The 17,933-nt window shown below is 46.5% G+C and overlaps 1 protein-coding gene across 1 annotated transcript in view; it reads right to left on the reverse strand.

Annotated features, from left to right (window-relative positions):
- LOC137527447 (torsin-1A-like) overlaps positions 1-17,933 on the reverse strand; it is a 40,856-nt gene that overhangs the window by 14,203 nt on the left and 8,720 nt on the right. The window contains exons 4-5 of the mRNA XM_068247962.1: positions 15,919-16,166; positions 11,325-11,461 (exon numbers count right to left, since the gene is read on the reverse strand). Coding sequence (XP_068104063.1) covers positions 11,325-11,461; positions 15,919-16,166 — 385 coding nt within the window. The remainder of the gene's footprint in view (positions 1-11,324; positions 11,462-15,918; positions 16,167-17,933) is intronic.

The following is a 17,933-nucleotide window of genomic DNA, read 5'->3' on the forward strand; positions in this document are numbered from 1 at the left end:
ATAATGTTTTACAAACAGTAAGGGTTAAAATGTTAAATAATGTTTTAATTAAATAGGATAAATATGTTTAGTATTTTTATAAACGTTATTCGTCACGGGCTCATTTTGTAAAGTTAAATCATCACAAGCACAGTTATAAAACATTAAAAATCTCCGGGCGCCGTTTGTAAAACGTTAATAATCTCTGGCGCCCTTTTTTCTCTGTTCTTCGCCCTTTAAACGATATTTATAATGGGAGTGAATGGGGCGCCCTTTTTGTCCACTTGTCTCATGCGCCCAAATCTCCTGCTTCCCCCAGAAACATCCAGTAAAGTTCAGTGTATTTTTCAACTGCGCTCACCGCTAGTTGCACATAGTACCGAAAAGAAATATAAAACACACTAACATAGGGTAAATCTGTACACGATAGGAATACACTTTAAGATGGTTATAGAAGTAGGCCCAGGTGTCAAGGTCCTTATATCCCCAACAGGATAGTGAAGGGGCTCACCGGAAAGTTGCCACCTCAAAGACCAGGTGGATCTAGCATTAAATCAATTGTATTCCAACTATTCTTCCAACCAAGACACTTCTCAGTAGTCAAACATCAGGCTTTTTTCTTACGTGAATCAAACATTTAAACACTAAACACCATCGCATAATATTGCTAAAAGCTGGCTCCACACGCAAAATATGTATTGCACACTTACAGCTCCGTAGAAGTAAGAAGCCTGTGAATAAATCAGCTGTCCACCCGAGCACTGCTCGGGTAATCTCGCCACGGCGTCCTGCTGGTAATCCCGCTCGTGTTGCTGAACGGACTGGCCGGTAACTTTCTGGTGAGTATTAGTTTGTCAGAAGTACTCTCAATAAGGATACCAGAAGCCAAAAGGCTCTGGTAATATAAACCTGCACTGGGGGTAGGGAAAGAAAATTAGATACTTACCGCTTCTGTCGCTCCTCACCGTCAGCTGCCGGTCTTCTCCAATAAATGCCGGTGCCCAGGTGACTCTCCTGACCTCTGACCCAGATTATCTTTGCTTCTGCCCAGCGCATAATGATGGGCAGAAGTACGCACACCCTCCCACCTCCTCCGTCCTAGTGTCTGCGCTCCACTGAAAAGCAAGCATCAGACGCTAAGTGATTTGCATCTGACGGCCAGTAGTGACAGAAGCAGTAAATATCTAATTTTCTTTCCCTACCCAGTGCAGGTTTTATTTTACCAGAGCCCTTTCACTTCTGGTATCCTTTAAGGGGCATCTGTGGCTACGTTGGGCAGAGGTGACAGCTGGGCCAACCAGCATACTGACCGTTTTGGAGGAGGTTTGTGGGTTCACGGAGTGCGAAGCCTAGGGTGCCAGAATATTTGTCCTTAGAGGCTCCTGTGATGTAAATCCAGACCTGGACACAGCAATCAGCAAATCAAATGTAATGGAAAGAAGAAATAAAGTCTGGCACTGTTGTTAAACAGTTTATTTCAAAGTGCTTTGCAAGTATACAATTTGAAGGCATTATTATTATTTTTATTTATATGGTGCCAACATCTTCCATAGCACTGTCGAAAGTATCATTCATCATATACATGAAGAAGTGCAATACTTAGGCTGGTTTGTGTCACACCAGCAAACAGCCTTTTCATTGTGGTGCGATTGGATGATCGTATCGCACCGCAACACTAAAAATAGGCTTTGTATTTATCTGCGCCAATATGCAATAATGAGCCTTCATGTAATCCCTGGCAGCGATTCAAATCTTAAAGGGACTCCGAGCTCTGAAAAAAAAGGAAAGTTGTACTCACCAGGGGCTTTTTCCAGCCCAGTGCTGGTCGGGAGGTCCCACGCCGGCGTCCTGGCTCCTCTCCTTCTCCCCGCTCCGGAATGGCTGGCAGGCCGCAGCCCGGGCGACACTCTCCCGAGTGTCGGGCTGCTTCTTCCGCATATGACGCGGATTACGTCACACGCCGGCCGCCTCGCGTCATCACGGCGGCCGGCGTGAAAGTACTGCGCATGCGCGAACAAAGCGCGCATGCGCAGTACTTTCACGCCGGCCGCCGTGATGACGCGAGGCGGCCGGCGTGTGACGTAATCCGCGTTATATGCGGAAGAAGCAGCCCGACACTCGGAAGAGTGTCGCCCGGGCTGCGGCCTGCCAGCCATTCCGGAGCGGGGAGAAGGAGAGGAGCCAGGACGCCGGCGTGGGACCTCCCGACCAGCACTGGGCTGGAAAAAGCCCCTGGTGAGTACAACTTTCCTTTTTTTTCAGAGCTCGGAGTCCCTTTAAGTGAGGCTCTCTAGACCTAATTTCCTATGGCAGAAATACGCATTGCAAGCAAGAGTATAGACAAAACTTGCTACCACTCATGTGCATCGTAACGCGAAACATTATCTGCGGTGCCATTGACTTACATGACTTCCAGTCACTGCACATTACCGCGGATGTTGACCCATAACGCGCTGATGCTTTTGCATCAAATCGGATATCTCACCGCATCAGGTATGAAATGTCCCATAGACTTTCATTGCTTTAGCGTTATCCTGCTGTAAAAAAGGGTAACACAACGTAATGTAAACATGCTAGTGTGAAAGGAGCCTTAACCAATTTTGTGCATGTCTCTGGGCCGGGCCGGGCCGAGGCAGAGGCAAGAGAGGCTCCAGCCTCAGGGCGCAGTGTAGGAGGGGGCACACAACTCACTCAGGTATCATTCCCCTATTGTGTTTGAAGCAGAGAGAAATAAGAAAAGGGGATACATGGCAGTGACTGCAAGCCAGATAACTAGAGATTACGGTGTTGGGGGCCCTGGGGTACCTTTTAGTCTAATAGCAATTAGTGTGTGACAGCTGGGGTGGGAGGGATGGAGGGGCGCTCTTTGGTGTCTTAGCCTTGGGTGCTGGAGGACCATGTACCGACTCTGGCTCTGGGTAGTGAAGATTTGGTGATTGGTTCCGGGGGTACACAATGATCTAAAACAAAATGCCAAGACGCACTTGTAAACAAGCAACACAAATGTTCCTCATTCACCAGCTTCCTGTCTAGAGTCATGGGTGTGATGTCAATAGGCGGGGCACAGTCATACTCTATTGCTGCATAGAGCTGGGGTGGGACTGTGCATAGGGGCGGGGTTATTCTAAATAACACAAGACTAATCTATGGCCCAGCACATTGACAAAGACAGGGTTAACAAAGTGTGAGGAGCATATATAGCAAGAATGGAAATACATAAGTGAAATTAATAAACCCATACAAAACAGAAACAAATGTATCTATTGATTAGTGATGGTCAATGAGATGCAAATAATTTGTAGTTGATGCAGCATTATGCATATTTTATATGCAAATGTGTGCAGCTTGAACATGAATCAATCAAATCCTGCTGGTATAATTTGATTGGTCCATATCCAAGCTGCATAAATTTGCATAGCCCTGCATCAACGCGAAATTATTTGCATCTCATTGACCACCCCTAACACTGATATAACCATATGTGGGCAGCATACCCCATAAGGCAGGAGTTGTGTCAGTGAGGACATATCTTGACTGGGGAGACAAGCCCCCGCCCTTTTTCATTGATTATATTTGTGAATGTCTCTACTTTGTCCTCAGTCACATCTCCTTCCTATTCAATGACACTTGGTACTGGCAGGCCTCCGGCACCATGATGAGCACTCCTCTCACATGTACTTATACTAATATTTTCTTTGGAGCATGGAAGAGAAATGTATACATTCCTTGGACAATCCTTTTAGGAGAGGCCTTAGGATGTGGTCCAGATACGCTGACAACATCCTGGCCTTTTGGTCATGGGGTATTCCTTCACTGCCTCTTTTTCAAAACTACATCAATTGTAAACTGTTGAATGGTTAGAGAATATCTCAGAATAATGTTTACTTTCTCGATTTGGAGATTGCAATCTTGGAGGGCAGAGTTTTAAACATGGCATCCAATTTTCAGACAATGGCATCCAAAACAATGCTTCATAAATTAGTTTTCACTCCTCTCGTGTAACACAGTCACTGCCCTATGGACTCTTTCCGCAATTACACAAAATATAAACCTTTATCTGTATGTAAGATTTCCTTTGTCTGGCAGAAGACCTTAAACACGCTCGTTGCTGAAAGGTTATGATGCCAAGTGTTTGGAAAGAACGCTACAACAAGCTGTAAACTGTGTCACACTTGGCTGGTATCGTACTGGTGGGTAACCAATGTTGTGGACACTGGAAAGCCTGTAGCCGGATGAAATTGGTACCAGCTATGAAATGGGCCCATTACAACATTGTAGCCCTTATTCAATTCACTTTTAATCATACGCTTTCTCCTAAGTAATATTTTCACACCTAATCAGTAAAATGACTTTTAAGCCACCGACAAGCAAGAAAATTATTTTGACAGTATTTTGTTATCTACTGGTACCTTTACAATTGCAGAATGCTGAAAAGATATTTTAAATGAAAGAGGAAAAATTATTTCTTAGGTGAAAACTTAGGAGAAAAAGGCCCATATGCAATTCACTTTTTCACCTGCGTTTTCTCCTAGGAGATAATTTTTCATCTTCTCTTTCAAATAACTTTTAAACATTTTGCAATTGAAAAAGTTCCAAAAAGTAGTTGAAAAAGTACTAATCAAAACTATTCTATATATAATTATTTTTTTGCAGGTGGTTTAAAGGACACATCCGACCACCATAAAAATAAAAAATCCACTTACCTGGGGCTTCCTCCAGCCCCTGCCAGCTGTCCAGTGCCCTCGCCGCAGCTCTGCTACCCGCCGGTGGCCCGGGGTCCCCTCCGGGGAAAGATGCTTACTGTGCCTGCATGAACTGCGGCAAGGGCACAGGACGGCTGCAAGGGGCTGGAGGAAGCCCAAGGTTAGTGGATTTTTTATTTTTGTTTGAAAACGTGTAAAAATATCACTTAGGAGTAAACTCAGGAGAAAAGCTTAATTGCATATGGGTCCTTGTCATAAAATGCCCTTTAAACCACCAGCAAGCAAGAAAATACTCAAAATAATTTTAATAGTACCTTCTCACCAACATTTGGGTAGTTTTTCAGTTGTAGAATGCTGAAAAGTTATATTAAAGAGAACCTGTAACAAAAAAAGTTTTCCTGGGGTGTACTCACCTCAATAGGGGGTAGCCTCAGGGTGCCAATGAGGCTTCCCCCACCACTGTAGCTGCAGGCAATCCAGCGCTGGCTCCCCCGAAGTCTCCGGCAATCCAGGCTCGACAAGCTACATTTATTTACCTTCCCTGGCTCCAGCGGGGGCGCTGTTGCGGCTCTCAGCACGGAGATAGGCAGAAATAGCTGATCTCTGTCGGGTCCGCTCTACTATGCAGGCGCAGGAGACTTGCGTTTGCGCAGTAGAGCAGCCCGACAGCGATCTGCTATTTCCACCTATCTCCGAGCAGAGAGTCGATATAGCTAATTATTTCCTAGGTGATAACTCAGTAGAGAAGATGAATTGCATAAGGGCTAGTGGCCCATATTATTAAAGTATTACAGTATTTAGAGTAATAGAGTATTTTCTTGCTTGCTGGTGGTTTAAAGGACATTAGGCTCAATTCACAAAAGGGTGCTAACTCAGTTAGCACGCCTTAAAGCTTTTATTGATCGCGTGCAAAGTTTAGCGATGCCCTAGCGCGCGAAACTTCGCACCGGGTGCAATGAAACCGTTGCACCGGGTGTGCCTAAAACGTTGCACCGGGAGCGCCTGAAACGTCACACCGTGCGACATTTTGGGGCGCACCCGGTGCAACGTTTTAGGCGCACCCGGTGCAACGTTTTCATCGCACCCGGTGCGATGTTTTGCTTGCTAGAGCAGTTCTACACTTTGAGAACGCCAACTTAGCGCGCAAAACTTTGCGCACCCTAAAGGGCTTTAAGCGTGGTAAGGGGCTTTTAGGCAAGCTAACTAAGTTAGCACCCTTTTGTGAATCAAGCCCATTTTATTTTAAGTGGTGAAAATATCACCTAGGACAGGGCTGCCAAACTCAAATAAGTGGGCCGAAATTGAACACTGGAACCAAATTGCAGGGCCAACCTTAATGTCTAGTGGCTACCCCCCTCCCTTGTTAAGTTCCCTGATGTATAAAGGCCCCCTCCTACCCCTAAATAATTCCCTGGTGTCTAGTGACTTTGCAGTTCCCTGGTGTCTAGGGCTTTCCCCCTCCCTCCCCCATATGGAGCATGCACGCTCACCTCCCTCGGGCAAGGGTTGCCCAAGATTGATTGAGCATATGCGTGTTGCACATTCTAGCAACTTGGACAAACTTTGCTTCTCAGGTTTGGAATCAAGCGAATTTCCTAGAAGAGGACTTTTAATAAGGCTAGAAGTGGTGTGAATTCTGAGTACTAATGCCATAGAACCTCTTGGGTTAAATGATCACCTGGATCTTACTTGATATCTTGACCCCTAATCTATTTACTTTTTTCTTCACCCATTAGGCTGCTGGCCCTTAATGTTCACCATACAGTCTTTGCACCCTTTCAGGTGTCACATAGCTCACAGTCAATTTGGACCTTTTTTACTTTTGTAATAACATTTTTACATGTTTGTGCTTTCTCTAGAAGTTGGATTTTATTATCTCCTTAAAGGAACCTTAACTCTGTGCCCTCGTAGTCACTCACGGCTCCTCTGGTCCAGTCCCTTGCTGCCAGCTAGTTTTGTGGGGCCGCCACGCATACTTTTGCATCGCTGGTGCAGGAAGCTTTTGTGGACATTACGTGTATAAAACCAGGTGCAACGCGTACAAAAGTATGTGTTAATGTCCGCGATAGCTTCCTGCACCAGCGGGAACGCATGCAAAGGTACGCGTGGCAGCCCACCAACTCTGAGATGGCAAAAACAAAACTAGCTGGGAGCGGGGGACTGGAGGAGCCGTAAGTGACTACGAGGCACAGGTTGGCTGCAGGGGGCTGGTAGATGCCCCAGGTAAGTGAAACTCATTTTTTTTAGAGTTAAGGTTCCCTTTAATGGCTCTGAGAATGAGAAGCTGCTATCCTTCCCTCCTTCGTTCTTTGTATCCTCCTCCAGTCTCCTTCCCTCCTTCCTTCTTTGTATCCTCCTCCAGTCTCCTTCCCTCCTTCCTTCTTTGTATCCTCCTCCAGTCTCTTTCCCTCCTTCCTTCTTTGTATCCTCCTCCAGTCTCCTTCCCTCCTTCCTTCTTTGTATCCTCCTCCAGTCTCCTTCCCGCCTTCTTTCTTTGTATCCTCCTCCAGTTTCCTTTTCTCCTTCCTTCTTTGTATCATCTTCCTTGGTGTTAGGATCCCCAGTTCTGCCTGTCATTGCAGTGATGGGCTGACTCTGCATTTGCTTTTGTCTGCACATTGCTGCAATGGAATTGCATGTGTGTGTGCAAGGATTCCCAGTTCTGTTTCTCACTGCAGTTATGGGCTGGCTTTGCATTTGGCTCAGTCCTGCTGCAGTGAGATTACATGGGAGTGTCTGAACACCTGCAAGGTGAGTGCCTCATTAGCAGAGTACTTAGATCCAGACTTCCCAGCAGCCTTTGCTGTCGCATTGTTTGTCCTCTCTGCTTGTGCAGCCTCAGTGCTTGTTCCTGTCTTGCCTGAGTCCTAGGATGTATATCTGTCTGGTTGCTCCAGTCCTGTTCCTGTCTTGCCTGAGTCCTAGGATTTAGAATCCGTCTGTTTGTTCCAGTCCTGCCTGACTTCTTGGAGTGATAACCTGTGTGTTTGCTCTTGTCCTGTATGCTGAATTCCGGATGAATATTTACATACCTGTTGGTGGACTTGAGCTTACTAATCCTGTCTGGGTAAATACTCCTGCAAAGCTGCTTCATGAACATAATGTTGCATGCTTGTTCCTGCACGGTCTGGAATCTACTTTGAATACTGTTGATGTACATACCTTCACTGTAAATAAAACATCACTTTGCATCATATCCTGGGTGTCTGCGTCTTTGGGAGTTCATCTGCACGAAGCAAAGTCTCGCCAGACGGAATGCCTGCTGGTGAGCATGACACTTGGAGTTTACTATGAAGGCATTCTACTGTAGTAAAAGTGGAAATTTAATTTGAGGACTATAGTGTTTTTAATCTACAGTATATCTTCATGTATACAGTGCAGTCTTTGCCAATAAAAACAAGGCTGTGTACAGCAAAGGTGCTCAGATACCCCCGATCACGGATTCCAGTGATCATGATCACGACTCTGCCCACTCACGAATTGGACGTGTTCACGGATAAAAACGGATATATGACTTGATTGCGGTTACGAGTCGGATAACCGCATGTAATCACGAATCAAGACTCATAATCACGAATTCCCTTTAAATTGCCTTTAAACCCTGTTTGACATGAAATGATGCATGCAGCATGATGCATCGTGTTTTTTTTTGTTAAAGCGGTATTGTCACCATAAAAATCAAATTTCAACAGCAACTGGTCTGAGTGTATAAAGTGATAAAGATGCTAATCCTGAATTCAAAACTTTCAAAACTTTTTCTGCTGTTATCGTTTGGAGTTATCACATACTTAAAGAGACTCTGAAGTCTCATTAAAATCAAGTTTTTATATTAAAAATGTCTTCAACATAATGGCCCTAACTAAAACGCCGCATCCCCACGGCTGAAATCTAACTAAATCCCCCCAAACTCCCCTCGCAAAATCCACAACTTTCTTGGTCGTGGATTTTGCTGCCCTGTGCGCTTCCGTGAGAGGCAGAGCTTTCAGCTGCAGCTTCAGTCTATCAGCGAGTATCTCCGCCTCTCTCCCGCCCCTCTCAGTGAAGGAGGAATGAGAGGGGCAGGGGAGGCGGAGATACGCGCTGATGCGTGTAGAGGCAGAGCTGCAGCTGAAAGTTCTGCCTCTCACGGAGGCGCTCCCCGCAGCGTGCCCCAGGGAGTTTGGGGGGATTTAGTTAGATTTCAGCCACGGGGATGCAGCGTTTTAGTTAGGGCATTAATGTTAACGACATTTTTAATATAAAACCTTGATTTTAATGAGACTTCAGAGTCTCTTTAAGGAGCACTGGCCCTTTAGTAGTCAGTGCCAAACAGTTGCATGCTGGGGGTTCTGTTTATCTATAATATATTTCTCCTCTTCCCTTTATTTCCCTGCCAGTTGCTTATCTGAAACACGATACCAGGTCAGATTTTAAATGCTTACTTTTTTTCACTTAAACACAAATGTTTAGAGGTGCTTATCCCATTCTGGAGATAAGCAATGGGTTGGTTAGTAGAGCAGGGGACAGGGTTGAAGAGATGGCATGAAGGGGTGAGAACAGGTCACTATGGGTGCTGCTGGGGGATGGGACTGGGAGAAGTCCCCATGGGTTGCTAATGGGGATGAGAAGAGGGAGAGATCACTGAAACTGCTGTTGAAGGGGCAAGAGGTCATCCTGTATGGGTAGAGAGGGGTCACTGGGTGCTGCTGGGAGTAGAGAGTGATCACTGTGTGCTGCTGGGGGAGGCCAACAGATCCGGCCAGGGATAGGGAAAAGTCACTGGTGCTGCTTGGAGTAGGGAGAGATCACCAGGTGCTCCCTGAGTTGTGGAGAGGTCACTGGTAGTGATGGTCATATCTGTTAGAACTAATGGAGAAGCATGTGAATTGGTTGATCAGATGATAGATTTGCAAAGCTCTGATTTGCTGTGATCACATCCTGCTTTAGCACATGATCATGTCTAGCAAATCAGAGACTTACATATTTATCACCTGACCCAACTGATCACATGCTTCTCCATGAGTTCTCCTTGTCATGGCCATTAGTGTTGGGCGAACAGTGTTCGCCACTGTTCGGGTTCTGCAGAACATCACCCTGTTCGGGTGATGTTCGAGTTCGGCCGAACACCTGGTGGTGTTCGGCCAAACTGTTCGGGGTTCGCCGAACTACTGAATGCATGGCCGAACAGGGCCCCTGTTCGGCCGAACAGGGCCCTGTTCGGCCGAATACTGCCCCCCATGGGGTCGCAGGCATAAGGGGGGAGCATGCCCCGATCGCGGGGGGGTCGGAAATTCCCCCCACCCCCTCCGCTAGCGCTCCCCCCTCTGCCCGCTTCCCCATACAAAAAGTTTGAAACAAGTTCAATAGTACCTGGGCTGGTGGCACTGGCTGGCAGTGGAGTGAGGAGGAGGAGGAGTCCGAGTAGCAGAGTGACGTTGAGGCCGGGCAGCGGGCGGTTCAGCGCTAGTACCCTTGTGGTACTTCCGCCCTTTCTCTGACCTCACGTCCTCTGCATACGAGGGTACGCATCACGCGTACCCTCGTATGCGTCATCACGCAGAGGACGTGAGGTCAGAGAAAGGGCGGAAGTACCACAAGGGTACTAGCGCTGAACAGCTCGCTGCCCGGCCTCAACGTCACTCTGCTACTCGGACTCCTCCTCCTCCTCACTCCACTGCCAGCCAGTGCCACCAGCCCAGGTACTATTGAACTTGTTTCAAACTTTTTGTATGGGGAAGCGGGCAGAGGGGGGAGCGCTAGCGGAGGGGGTGGGGGGAATTTCCGACCCCCCCCCGCGACCGGGGCATGCTCCCCCCTTATGCCTGCGACCCCATGGGGCCCCCAAAATGGGCATGTTCGGGGGTCCCATTGACTCCCATTGAGTTCGGCGTTCGGGCCGAACATGCCGAACATCTGGCCCATGTTCGGCCTGTTCGGCCCGAACCCGAACATCCAGGTGTTCGCCCAACACTAATGGCCATCACTAGTCACTGGGTGGGGACACAACGGAGGAGGCCAGCATGGCATAACTGTCCCTGCTTCTCTGCCTTTCCCAATTGCTCTGTCCTCACTCTTGGTCCTCGCTCTCCCTAAGCTGCTTCATGCTCGTCCCACAGTGCCTGTGCAGGGCATTGGCTGCAAATTCTATTTTTATGTTGGTGGGGAGGGGATGTATTAGAGGCAGAGAACACTGTCATGCAGGCTCAAGCTCGAGCTGCCGGTGTAGTGCAGAGAAGAGCCGCTTTAGCAGGATGGAGGCTGACTCACACTGCCTGCAGAACCATATGCTTCTGACTGCATCAGAGGAAGGAGCAGAGGCACATGAGGACATCTGCAGGGGGCTGCCTCTCCCACATAAGGTGCCTGTAGACTCGTGCCTACAGTGCCTTCTGGAAAATCCGGCCCTGGTTGAAGAATCTGTCGATTGGAAAGGCAGTGCGTCATGCGATGCAGACCCGCCACATGATTTCTTCATGTTTTTTATACTATTTTATTAAGATACACATAAGAGTTTGAGAAGTGTTAGATGGTGCAGAGGCTTTTGTGAGGATTGTACTGGCAATTAGCAGCACAGGCACAATATAGCATGGTACATCTCATTAGGGCTGTTTAATTAGCAATCATCTCAGATAGAAACACAACTTCTTGATTGGTTTGAATTACCTGTGAAGAATGAAGATGGACTGGTGGAAAATTGGGTCCTCCAGGAGAAATTGAATATTATTCACATTTTCAAAGCTGGCCATTAAGTCAAATATAAATAGAGAGGCTGCACAATGCTTAGCACTTTCCCGCAGTCTCTGAAAGAAGCATTAAGGAACTCACTAAATTATATGTGGTTTCAATTCAGATAGCAACAAACTATCACAGAAATCTTCAGAAAGTTCACAGAACTCCCCCCCCCCCTCCCCCACCCTTCAAAAAAAATGTAATGTTCCCACCACAGTGATATGTACTTTATTACTTTATATACCCTCTCTTAGGACTTTAATAGTAGCACTAGAGCACAGAGCCAGGACAAGGTCCTCCGGGACACAAGGCTGAGACACCAAAGTGCGCCCCTTCATCCCTCCCACCCCAGCCGTCATACACTTATTGCTATTAGACTAAGAGGCTCCTCCCCCCCCCCCCCCCCGACAACACCTAAATCTTTTGTTATCCTTTTAGACTCTGGTATATGAGACTCTGGTATATGATGACTTGATTGTTGCCCCATGAAGTGTCTGAAGATCTGTCAGCATCACATTGAGGGCCCTTTTAGACTTAATTCGTTGAACTGCATTGCGTTGCGTCCAATTTGCCTAAATAGAACACAACGCAACTCAATGCATTGAGACTAAAAGGGCCCTCATGCTAAAAATCTCCTATTCTACCACATCCCAAGCCCGATTTTGCGTCTCCATCGACAATCCGATTCAATAACTTTATTAACCCCCCTGGCGGTTTGCAAAAAATCCGCCAGGGGGCAGCAAATCTTTTTTTTTAATTTTTTTTTTTTTTTTTTCATGTAGCGAGACAAAGTCTCGCTACATGATAGCCGCTGCTCAGCGGCATCCCCCCAGCCCCTCCGATCGCCTCCGGCGATCGGAGATCAGGAGATCCCGTTCAAAGAACGGGATCTCCTGGAGGGCTTCCCCCGTCGCCATGGCGACGGGCGGGATGACGTCACCGACGTCATCGACGTCGTGACGTCAGAGGGGACTCCGATCTGCCCCATAGCGCTGCCTGGCACTGATTGGCCAGGCAGCGCACGGGGTCTGGGGGGGGGGGGCGGCCGCGGCGAGAGGAATTGCGGCGGATCGGCGGGTAGCGGCGGCGATCAGATGCTACACGCAGCTAGCAAAGTGCTAGCTGCGTGTAGCAAAAAAAAAATTATGCAAATCGGCCCAGCGGGGCCTGAGCGGTGCCTCCCGGCGGCATAGCCCGTGCTCAGCACGGGCTTACCGCCAGGGAGGTTAAATCGCATGATAATTGGTGTCACAATAAGCAGGTCTGATCGACAATTCAACCAATTTCAGGGCCAAAATCAGTCAAATGTATAAATCAAGCAAGCTGGAAAATGGGTGTGCAGGGGTAACAATGTGTGATATCGGCAGAACCCAAGGGAACCACTGGCCGCTGTCCCCCACATCAGGGCCGGCGTTGCCATTAAGGCAAAGGAGGCAGCTGCCCCAGGGCCCCAGAGCTTGTAGGGGCCCCCAGTGGCTACAAGAGGAAAAAAACTTTTTTCAAATCGGCCTTATAGTTTTTGAGAAAATCGATTTTAAAGTTTCAAAGGAAAAAAAAAATACACATTTAAAAACCTGCCGAATTTAATGGTTGATAGCAAATGCACCTTAAATGCTAGAAACCCTAAATTTGCAGGATATGTTAAGAAGATCATTAGGAATAAGAGGAAAAACCAATTTTTCAAAAAGACCTTATAGTTTTTGAGAAAATCGAGTTTAAAGTTTCGAAGGAAAAAAGTATACTTTTAAATGCGGTAAATGTCACTTTTAGTAGCAAATCTAACGGTAGTGTAATTTTTCATGCATCAAACGAAAGCGCAATAAATTTCCTGACGGGGTTTCCAGGTGGTCTATACGCAGCCGCAGCGCTTTGGCCAGGGATCGCTATACAGCCGCAATATGGCTGTATGAAGATCCCTGGCATGTTTTCCTATTTTCCCAATTTTTTTTTTTATGTTTAGAGTGTGGAAATTTTTTTTTTTTTTAATTATGTGGGGTCCCCCCTCCTGAAAATGTTTAACCCCTTGTCCCCCATGTAGGCTGGGATAGCCAGAATGTGGAGCTCCGACCGATTGGGACTTCACACCCTGACTATACCAGCTGCAAAAAAGGTCCCCTAATGCCGATTTTTGTTCCGGGGTATATGTTGGGGGGGCCCCCCAGGTTTATTTTGCCCTGGGGCCCCATTGTTGCTTAAACCGGCCCTGCCCCACATGTTAATAGCCCCCTTGTGCCTGTCCTTTAACATCTCTTATCTGTCCGGCTGCTATGATTGTCCAGCCCCCTGTTTCCTCCATTCACGAATGGGGAAGAAGGTGCAGCTGGACACTCGTGGTGGCCAGGCAAGTGAGAGCCATTAACCCCATTTAGGGGGACATCGACAGAGGTAGCTGATGCAGCGTCAAGAGGCCAATTCCTAAAAGATTGCATGCTGAAATCAATCAGAGAGAGATCTGTCTCTTGGTCGATCTGCCCATACCTCACGCATGCATCACTTCCTGCTTGTCCAGTGGCCAGACACGGAAACACCACGCAATTGCGCGGTGTCCCCTGAAAGCCTGCTTTTGACGGTGCGATGCGTCGGGTGCGACACACCACATGCTAACGCTGGTTTATGGTGTGAAACCAGCCTAAGGGTTATGCATGTTGGGCAGGTTTTGCAAGTGATGTCCTACAATTGCATTGCATTGTAGAAGTATCTTCCCCATTCCATTAGATTGCAAGCTTGCAAGGGCAGGGCTCTCTCACCCTTTTGAATCTTGGAATTTGTCACTCCTTTTGTATCTTACAATGTGTTAAACATTTGTTATACATGTTATTCATTGTTACATTTGTCACTGTAATTACCAATTCTGCATTTTGTACCAGTGTCTATTTGTGGTTTCACACCAATGTCTGTATTATGTACCCCATGTTTGTTTCTTACTTTGTATAGCGCCACAGAATATGTTAGTGCTTTATAGATCATAATAAGTGATATAGTGTTTTGCAGTACTTTCAGCAAAGGGCTCTTGTTGCTTTTGGTCTACTGCAAAAACAAAAAACAAAAAGCAACAAAACAACAACAAAAAAAAAAACAATATTATGGTTTATAACTTAAAGCTGTTCTCGAGGCCCATTTTTTTTCAAGATTAATATTAGACCTTAAAGAGACACTGAAGCGAAAAAAAAAAATGATGATATAATGAATTGGTTGTGTAGTACGGATAATTACTAGAACATTATTAGCAAAAAAAAATATTCTCATAGGGCTGGTGCACACCGAGCGGCTTTTTGGGCGTTTTCAGATCCACTTGCGGCTGCGGATCTGCTTGGTCAATGTATCTCAATGGGGTGGTGCACACCAGAGCGGGAGGCATTTTGCAGAAACGAAAAATGCCTGGGTGAGGCATTTTTTGGATTGTGGATGCGTTTCTGCCTCAATGTTAAGTATAGGAAAAACGCAAACCGCTCTGAAAAACGGCACTTCAGAGCGGTTTGCTAGGCGTTTTTGTTACAGTAGCTGTTCAGTAACAGCTTTACTGTAACAATACAGGAAATCTACTACACCAAAACCACTAGACAAAACCGCAAAACGCTAGCTGAAACGCTACAGAAAAAGAAGAAAAAGCGTTTCAAAATCTGCTAGCATTTTGCGGATCTGCTAGCGGTTTTTGGTGTGCACCGGGCCATATTTGTATTTTCAGTTATACAGCATTTTTTTATAACATTGCATCATTCTCTAAAATTTGCAGTTTACACACTACTCAGCACTCTAAATGATTTTTATAGAACAGGCAGTGAACTTTGAGGTGTGTACACACGCACTACAAAAGGAAACGACGGGTCCGCTGGACTCTCCCGCTGGGCGGTCTTTAGCCGACAGTATTCACGTGTGTACGCGCTGTTGGCGGACTGATAAGGCTGTTTCTGAACGATCCGGTCAGCGGATCATTCAGAAACAGCCTTATCAGTCCGTCGACAGCGCGTACACACGCACTACTGTCAGCTGAACATCCGCCCAGCGGGAGGGTCCGGCGGACCCGTCGTTGATGGCGGTAGTGTGTGTGTGTGTGTGTGTGTGTGTGTGTGTGTGTGTGTGTGTGTGTGTGTGTGTGTGTACGCACCTTTAGACCTGTCCTGAACTGTTCTCTGCAAAAAAAAAAAAAAATATATATATATACAGTTAAGATACATCCTTCATAATACAGAGCTTTCTGTGACTTTGAAAGTGGTGGAGCTTAATGGCAATTTGCATAGATAACAACTGGAGTTTCTTAACTCTTCCTGTACTGGAAACAAATATTAGACTTATGTCTCTGGTCCTAATGCTTTATTTCTTAGCTGTACTACACATACAAATCATATAATTTTTTTTTTCGATTTAGTGTCTCTTTAAGGTATGGTCCCATATCGCTTTTCTCTGCTAGGGAACTGTGTAAATAGCCCAAAAAACTCAACAGATTCTGTTAACACGGGCGCAGAAACAGCTGTATTACCTACAGTATTTCTCAGGAACCCTGTGGTTCCAGATATGTGCATAATGATACCTTAAATGAAGACATGCTTGAATGAGGTGGGGAGAGATGAACAAATCGGCTTCCTAGTCCCCAGTGATAAATGCTCTCTGCAATGATTTTGCTAACAAAGGTCTTGCCAGTTCCAATCCAGCCGTGCAAGGATAACACCAGAGGCTTCTTGGGATTCTTATTGTCCATGTGTTCAGTCAAGGCCTGGTAGATCATGTCATGAGCCAGGTGCTGGCCAAAAAAGTTCTTATTGAAGTTTTCCTGCAGAGCTGAAAGACATAATAGGCAGCGTTATGGAAAGGTTTTTGAGCTCGGTGTCCCTTTAACAAACTGTTTCCTCACTCTAAATACACAGCAGATTTGCTTGGTAGATGTTGGGGCTCCATCTCAATAGTGTGCTTGGGGCTCCATATAAAACTCACACTGGGGCCCCAAGCTGCTTAGTTGTTCTAGTGAACAGCTTGTACTGATGATGTGATCAGCACAAGCCGTTTACTAGAGCAAGCCATGCAGAGGAGAAGGAGGTCTGCAATCCCCTACGGGTGCCATTAGATGAGCCAGCTGCCACTACATAACGCTACATGGGGAGGGAGCCGAGGCAAGCTGGGGGAGCAGGCACACTGGGGACAGAAGAAGACACTCATGGGGACACATGGAGGACATAGGAGGACACATAGAAGACACATAAAGTGCACATGAGTACACAGAAGGACACATCAGGCCGTAATTAGAAATCACTGGGCCCCTCTGCATAACTTTGGATGACGCACGCACGCGCGCACGCACACACACACACACACACACACACACACACACACACACACACACACACACACACACACACACACACACACACACACACACACACACACACACACACACACACACACACACACACACACACACACACACACACACACACACACACACACACACACACACACACACACACACACACACACACACACACACACACACACACACACTTTCTGCACAGGTAAACTGAGAACCAATGTTATGAAATATATATTTAGTGATGTAGCACTAGCAAACTGTTTGCCCAACTGTTCGCAGCGAACAGGCCATGGGGAATGACCTCAGGGTCTTTTCTGCATTCATCATAGTGCGCCTTACTGCACAGATGCTTTCCCAGTGGCCACGCGTCCTTGACTGCACGCCTGCAGCAGGGAGCGCTCTGCGCTCAGGCCATCTCTATATATATTAAATTGTAGTACATCATAATTGGTTCTAAACAATTACCAAGCATTGACTATTGCTTTTAATTAGCTAAAATACTAATTTGATGTTGTTTAAATAAGATTTATCATTTTCTAAAACTCTAAATTTGTTATTCTTGGTTAAGTATATTAAGCCTGAGTACCCTCTGGAACCATCAGAAGTAACCCCTGGGGTATGCGTACCACACGTTGAGAACCTAGGGTTAGTGCACACTTGAATGTGTTTTCCCCATCCCCTGCATGCATTTTCTCTATCAATTACATTAGCTTCTATGATAAAACGTGCATGCTCACACATACAGACACACATGGTGTGCAGAAAATGCATACAGAAAACCGCCAGACAAGTGCACTCCCGGCCTCAGCTTATTACACTCACTTGGTCTGCAGCCTTCTCCAGCATCACCACAGTACAGAGCACTTGGGGGGGGGGGGGGGGTAGAGAGGTTGGGGGCTGGGGGCTGTACACAGAAGAGCCTGCTGCACACTGCATAGGGACTGTCTACAAATCTTTGTCTACAAAACTTTTCATGATTCATAGCAGTGGCTGAACAGATGCAATCATTAGAACAATTGTGCAGAGAATAGAAAGCTTTTTTTTCTTCATGCCCAGACTCCTCAAGCATCACTACCTGACACAGCACTTGGGGAGGGGTAAAAGGCTGGGGGTAGAACAGCACTGTACGCAAGATTCTGCTGAACTCTGAATAGGGACTGTCTACAAATCTTTGTCTGCAAAACTTTGTATGATTCCTTATCAGTGGCTGAGCAGATGCAGTAATTTGAAAAATTGTGCAG

Source organism: Hyperolius riggenbachi, chromosome 8, assembly GCF_040937935.1.
Source record: "Hyperolius riggenbachi isolate aHypRig1 chromosome 8, aHypRig1.pri, whole genome shotgun sequence".
Lineage (NCBI taxonomy): Eukaryota > Metazoa > Chordata > Amphibia > Anura > Hyperoliidae > Hyperolius > Hyperolius riggenbachi.